Source organism: Babylonia areolata, chromosome 31, assembly GCF_041734735.1.
Source record: "Babylonia areolata isolate BAREFJ2019XMU chromosome 31, ASM4173473v1, whole genome shotgun sequence".
Classification (NCBI taxonomy): domain Eukaryota; kingdom Metazoa; phylum Mollusca; class Gastropoda; order Neogastropoda; family Buccinidae; genus Babylonia; species Babylonia areolata.
In genome coordinates, this window is record NC_134906.1 from 23544435 (window position 1) to 23551934 (window position 7500).

The following is a 7500-nucleotide window of genomic DNA, read 5'->3' on the forward strand; positions in this document are numbered from 1 at the left end:
ATCTTCTAACTGATGTCATTTAATTGACACCGTTTTTTTAATACTAAATAAACATCACAGAAGTTCAAAACTTCGACGAGGAACAAACTGAAAAAAAACAAAAACAGCAACAACAACAACAACAACAACTTAACAAACGAAGAAAAGTAGTAAAAGAATTTACTTACGGTTTCTGCTGTTGAAAGGGAAGGCCTCATCTTTTGTGTGCTGGGAGACGCGTCGATATTGATGGTAAAAGAATCACATGAGAGAAATGTCGAAAAAAAAAAAAAAAGGTGTACTTACTGTATTGGCTGATGTCATCCTGTTGGAGAGAGAGAGAGAGAGAGAGAGAGAGAGAGAGAGAGAGAGAGAGAGAGAGAGAGTGAGTAAAAAAAAAAAGGGGGGGGGAGAGACAGAGAGTCAGAGAGAGACACAGAAGAGAAAGAGGGAGGAGAGAGAGAGAGACAGACTGAGAGAGAGAGAGAGAGAGAGAGAGAGAGAGAGAGAGAGACGCATACACACACGTTGATGAATAAAGATGAATAGCCACTTACCGCACTGAAAGTTCAGTCACATTTCTGCTTGTGTGTGTGTGTGTGTGTGTGTGTGTGTGTGTGTGTGTGTGTGTGTGTGTGTGTGTGTGTGTGTGTGTGTGTGTGTGTGTGTGTTTGTTTGCCTGTCTGTGTGTGTCTGCGTATAGGTGTGTGTGCTTCTACATGCATGTTAGAGAGAGAGACAACAAAAAGCTAGCATTCATTTGTTTTAAATGTGTCTAAAAAAACAAAAAACAACCGTACACATTGAACACACACATACACACGCAGAACACACATACAAACAAACACACATATCAACCTCGTCCTATGAGGACGTTTTGCTCCTACAATACACTGCACAACAATACAAAACAATACAATACAATAAGATGCGATACACTGGGATGCAATGCAATACCATACAATGCAATGCAATGCAACACAACATAGCACAGCGTAATGCAATGCAATGCAATGCGATTTAATACCACACCAAACCACAACACAACAACAACAACACAAACACAACACCACATCGCGCCACGCCACACCACATCACTCCACAACAACACAACACCACACAACACCACATCACATCACATCACATCACACCAAAACACAACACAATAACACCACACCATAACACAACACAACAGCATCTCACCATAACACAACGCAACAACAACAACACAAACACAACACAAACACAATACCACATCACACCACACCACACCACACCACACCACATCACACCACACCACACGACACCACACCACATCACACCACACCACATCACACCACACCAAACCACAACACAACAACACCACACCATAACACAACACAACAACAACACACCATAACACAACACCACCACCACCACCACCACAACAACAACACAAACACAACACATCACACCACACCACACCACACCACATTGCATCACACCACAACAACACCACACCATAACACAACGCAACAACAACATAAACACAACACCACATCACACCACACCGCATCACACCACACCATAACACAACACAACAACACCACACCATAACACAACACCACCACCACCACCACCACAACAACAACAACACAAACACAACACCACACCACCACCACCACCACAACAACAACAAAACTACAACACTCGCTTTCATCAGCTGACCGACCCTGCCTTTCAGGGACGTATTACTCTAATAATACCACACAATACAATAGAACAGAATGCAATACATTCAGTACAATACGACACGATACGATAATATGCGATACGATATAATAAACGCAATACAGCACAACAGAGCACAGATGAATTTTCTCTTGTTGAGATAATAAAGTATCTTCTTCTGCGTTCACTCGTATGCACACGAGTGGGCTTTTACGTGTATGACCGTTTTTACCCCGCCATGTAGGCAGCCATACTCCGTTTTCGGGGGTGTGCATGCTGGGTATGTTCTTGTTTCCATAACCCACCGAACGCTGACATGGATTACAGGATCTTTAACGTGCGTATTGGATCTTCTGCTTGCATATACACACGAAGGGGGTTCAGGCACTGGCAGGTCTGCACATATGTTGACCTGGGAGATCGGAAAAATCTCCACCCTTTACCCATCAGGCGCCGTCATCGTGATTCGAACCCGGGACCCTCAGATTGACAGTCCAACGCTTTAACCACTCGGCTATTGCGCCCGTCTAATAAAGTATTCTGTAATCTGTAATCTGTATGCGTAAGACATTGCAGTACAAGGTAATAACAGCAGAACAAAAACACCACACCGTACCACCACAACAATACCAACATGACAAGACTTACTGTTTCATCAGCTCGTTGACCTCGTCCTGGAGTGACTGAAGGCGGACCTCAGCCTTGCTCTTCTCCTTGTTGGTGTCCTCGATGACGTCTCGGGCCTCCTTCAGCTCCGTCTCATACATGGTCTTAACGGCGTTGGTCTCTTTGCCCCACTTGCTCCTCAGATCCTCCAGCTCGGAGGCCAGCTTCCGGTTCTGAGCCTCCAGGAAGCGCACCTTCTCGATGTAGTTGGCGAAGCGCTCGTTCAGGTCGCGCATATCCTGCTTCTCGCGTTCGCGGATGGTCTTGACGTCGCTGACTCTTCCGGAGGACATGGAGGAGTAGGCGGGGATGTGGGCGGAGGGCATGTCCATGGCGCGCTTGTAGCCTCCTGGGCCCAGCATGCCTCCGGCGCCTCCCAGGCTGGCCGAGGCCCTCTGGACGTTGTTGCTTCTCGGGGTGATGTTGGACTTGTAGTAGAAGTCGTCCCCGCCGTCCTTGAGCGAGCTGGTCATGGTCGGGGAGGGTTCGGCAGGGTCTCTCGAGGATCGGGACAAAGGAGGTTGCTGGAACTCTGTCGGCGTCGGCGGGCTCTGCAGCTGAGGCACGCTCAGCTCTGTTGAGGAGACTGGGCGGGGTTTCCTGGAAGGGGAGATGGGGGTGGTGGTGGGGGTGGTGGTGGAGGAGGAGTGAGGTGAGGAGGAAGAGGAGAGAGTGTGTCTGCGGCGCAGTGTGACTTGGTCGGGGGGTGGCTGTTGCTGCTGTTGCTCCTGTTGTTGGGGGAGGCGGTGGTGGTGGATGATGAGGGTGGTGGTGGTGGTGGTGTGGGAGGGGGTGGGCCCACTCTCCACAACGCTGACGCGGTCCTCGCAGCTCTTAGAGGCGCGAAACCCGGGCCTGTGGCGCCGCCTTGAGGTTGTGGTGGTGGTAGGGGTCACTGGTGGTGGTGGTGGTGGGGGGCTGCAACACACACACACACACACACACACACACACACACACACACACACACACACACACACACACACACACACACACACACACACACACACACACACACACACACACACACACCTTGGTCAGCCAGAGTGTTTTAAATCCACACCTTTTTTTTTTTTTTTTTTACATCAAGAATTAGGGACTGGTTTCCTCACAAATATGTGAAAACGAGTGGATGGTTGGAAGGGAGGGATAAAGGAGTGATTGAAAGAAAGCGAAAGACCAAAGGAGGGAAGGAAGGAAGGAGGAAGGAAGGAAGGAAGGAAGGAAGAAATAGATAAAGGAAGAAAAGAAGAAAGGAACAAACCAACGAACAAACTGACGAATCTAAGAAACTGAATGTTTTGCTCAGAAATGAATGAACGAAAGAACAAATGAATGAATGAATGAATGAATGAATGAATGAAATCTATAGAGTCGCACAAAGCGCGTCTGTGGACGCTGCAACATTCAAACAAACAAAGCAACAAACAAAAACAAAAACAAAAACAAAAAAATGCGCACGAGCAAATTTTATAGTCTTCGCCAACTCCAACACACACACGTACACACACACACACACACACACACACACACACACACACACACACACACACACACACACACACACACACAAATTTGAATGATTATTCATTGCTTAGAATGTTTTGGGAAATTTTCGCTTGCAATATTTTGCTGATGGTAACTGGGGTGAAACGCTGTTAACGTCGTCTCTTTCGCCGTTCGTATGGAGAGAGTTAAAGTAAAACTATGTTCAAAAGTGTAGTTTGAAATATGTCGTTGACAAAGTACTTTAGACTGTTTGAAACGTTGCAGTTCAACCACATTCATTTTCAGCCGCAGCACTGCAAGAGTCGGACTATGCTGCCAAATCTGTAAGTCAAACTATGCTGTGAGCACCGCAAATAAAACAATTTTGATAATATTATACACACACACACACACACACACACACACACACACACACACACACACACACACACACACACACACACACACACACACACACACACACACATTTGAATGATTATTCATTGCTTAGAATGTTTTGGGAAATTTTAAACTCCAGTCCAGTTGGTATCCTCCTTTGTATGTGTTATAATTAATGTTGTTATTTATATTTACATTGTTGTAGGTTAATACTTGTTGATATGCATATATACATATTCTCCTTCTCATGACACCTCATTCAATACACACCACAATCTCTTCAGACCTTTTTCTTATAATATACTTTTCCTCTGATACATAACATGAATACTTTTTTTACACTAATATTCACATGCATTCCCTTTCCTTTATCCACTTCTTTACTCCTTTCCGTCTAAAAACACTTATAGTGAATAGACGTTAAACTGAAGATAAACACACACACACACACACACACACACACACACACACACACACACACACACACACACACACACACACATGCGCGATATATCGTTAATACTCCATTTCAAAAAATGGTCTCAATGTTACACACACAAAAACCGTGTAACCAACACTGCATTTCAAACTGTAATTCCAAATGCTGTCTTTTAAACCGTGTAATCAATTCCAAAATCCAGTACCATCAATACATCAATCAAAGTAAGGTTTCAATTACGCAGTTCATAATAGTTTGGTAATAAAAATATGTTGCCATCACCACAACCCAGACTTGTCATTATTGCCAACTTGTGTAATCAGTATTAATCAGTAACGCAATCCAGCGCTATCAACAATAGTCAATCGAAGTAACCTTTCAATACTACAGTCCATAAGAGTTTGGCAAAAAGGAAATTCAAGATAAGTTGTCAAAACCACGAAGAAGACGTGTCTTGTCGTTATTGCCAAATTTGAGTAATCAATATTAACTCATTCAGTACGGCCAGTCCCCTCTTCTCCTCTACACAGACCCATCGGATGTCCAGTGGGTGTCTGAATGACCCAACCTTTAGCTTCCGTCGTCAGAATTGTGGTATTCTTTGTCAACATTCACGTCTTCAGTATAAGAGCCTTCCGCTTGCAATATTTTGATGATGGTAACTGGGGTGAAACGCTGTTAACGTCGTCTCTTTCGCCGTTCGTATGGAGAGATTTAAAGTAAAACTATGTTCAAAAGTGTAGTTTGAAATATGTCGCTGACAAAGTACATCAGACTGTTTGAAACGTTGCAGTTCAACCACATTCATTTTCAGCCGCAGCACTGCAAGAGTCAGACTATGCTGCCAAATCTGTAAGTCAAACTATGCTGCGAGCACCACAAATAAAACAATTTTGACAATATTATATCATCATATCCACAGTCTGACAACACTGCAGTTGACAGCATTTTCTCATTACCTCTCTCCACACGAACGGCGAAAGAGACGACGTTAACAGCGTTTCACCCCAATTACCATCATCAAAATATTGCAAGTGGAAGGCTCTCCTACTTAAGAGGTGAATGTTGACAAAGAATACCACAATTCTGACGACGGAAGCTAAAGGTTGGGTCATTCAGACACCCACTGGACATCCGGGGGGTCTGTGTAGAGGAGAAGAGAGGACTAGCCATACTGAGTGAGTTAATGCGGTCTAGTGGAGTGATAGCCTAGAGGTAATGCGTCCGCCTAGGAAGCGAGAGAATCTAAGCGCGCTGGTTCGAATCACGGCTCAGCCGCCGATATTTTCTCCCCCTCCACTAGACCTTGAGTGGTGGTCTGGACGCCAGTCATTCGGATGCGACGATAAACCGGGGTCCCGTGTGCAGCATGTACTTAGCGCACGTGAAAGAACCCACGGCAACAAAAGGGTTGTTCCTGGCAAAATTCTCTAGAAAAATCCACTTCGATAGGAAAAAAAAAATGCACGCAGGAAAAAATACAAAAAAAAAATGGGTGGCGCTGTAGTGTAGCGACGCGCTCTCCCTAGAGGGAAGAGCAGCCCGAATTTCATACAGAGAAATCTGTCGTGATGAAAGGAAATACAAAATACAAATACAAACTATGAAATCAATTATGTCAATCAAATTATGCTGGTACACCGGAAATCAAACGATGTGGGCGATATCTTATTGCTTCGACAGAAGCCTACAGCCGAAATTATGTCATCAGACAATTCAAAACTAATCTGCCTACACTGCAGCTGAGAGCAGTTTTTGCTACTAATGGGACTGAAGCAAAGTTGTCGATTCAGTGAAATTAAACTACGTTGCCAAAAAAAGTGAAATAGAAAGTTATGTAATCGGTTTTGTGATACAACTCATTATATTCAATTCTGCAGTTCAACCTATGTTGCCAGAACTGGAATTTCAAGTTATCTTGCTGACGCTGCAATTCAAAATATGTCGTCGTTACTGCAGTCCAAATTGTGCTGAGCACGTCAATACTGCAGTTCAAAGTGTGCTGAGCACGTCAAATCTGCAGTTCAAATTGTGCTGAGCACGACAATACTCCAGTTCAATGTGTGCTAAACTCGGCAAAGTGGCAGTTCAAATTGTGCTGAGCACGTCAATACTGCAGTACAATGTGTGCTGAACTAGTCAAAGCTGCAGTTCAAAGTGTGCTGAGCACGTCAATACTGCAGTTCAATGCGTGTTGAACTAGTCAAAGCTGCAGTTCAATTTGTGCTGAGCACATCAATACTGCAGTTCAAATTGTGCTGAGCTCGTCAATACTGCAGTTCAAAGTGTGCTGAGCTCGTCAATATTGCAGTTCAAAGTGTGCTGAGCTCGTCAATATTGCAGTTCAAAGTGTGCTGAATTTGACAAAGCTGCAGTTCAAATTGTGCTGAGCACGTCAATACAGCAGTTCGAATTGTGCTACGTCAATATTGCAGTTCAAAGTGTGCTGAATTTGTCAAAGCTGCAGTTAAAATTGTGCTGAGCATGTCAATACTGTAGTTCAAAGTGTGCTGAACTCGTCAAAGCTGCAGTTCAAATTGTGCTGAGCACGTCAATATTGCTGCTCAAAGTGTGCTGTGCACGTCAAAGCTGCAGTTCAAATTGTGCTGAGCACGTCAATCCTGCAGTACAATGTGTGCTGAACTAGTCAAAGCTGCAGTTCAAATTGTGCTGAGCACGTCAATACTGCAGTTCAAATTGTGCTGAGCACGTCAATACTGCAGTTCAAATTGTGCTGAGCACGTCAATACTGCAGTTCAAAGTGTGCTGAGCACGTCAATACTGCAGTTCAAAGTGTGCTGAACCTGAACTTGTCAAAGC

The 7500-nt window shown here is 44.5% G+C and overlaps 1 protein-coding gene across 1 annotated transcript in view; it reads right to left on the reverse strand.

Annotated features, from left to right (window-relative positions):
• Positions 1-7500, reverse strand: part of LOC143276053 (uncharacterized) — a 191290-nt gene that overhangs the window by 166526 nt on the left and 17264 nt on the right. The window contains exon 2 of the mRNA XM_076580439.1: positions 2338-3273. Coding sequence (XP_076436554.1) covers positions 2338-2828 — 491 coding nt within the window. The 5' untranslated portion in view covers positions 2829-3273. The remainder of the gene's footprint in view (positions 1-2337; positions 3274-7500) is intronic.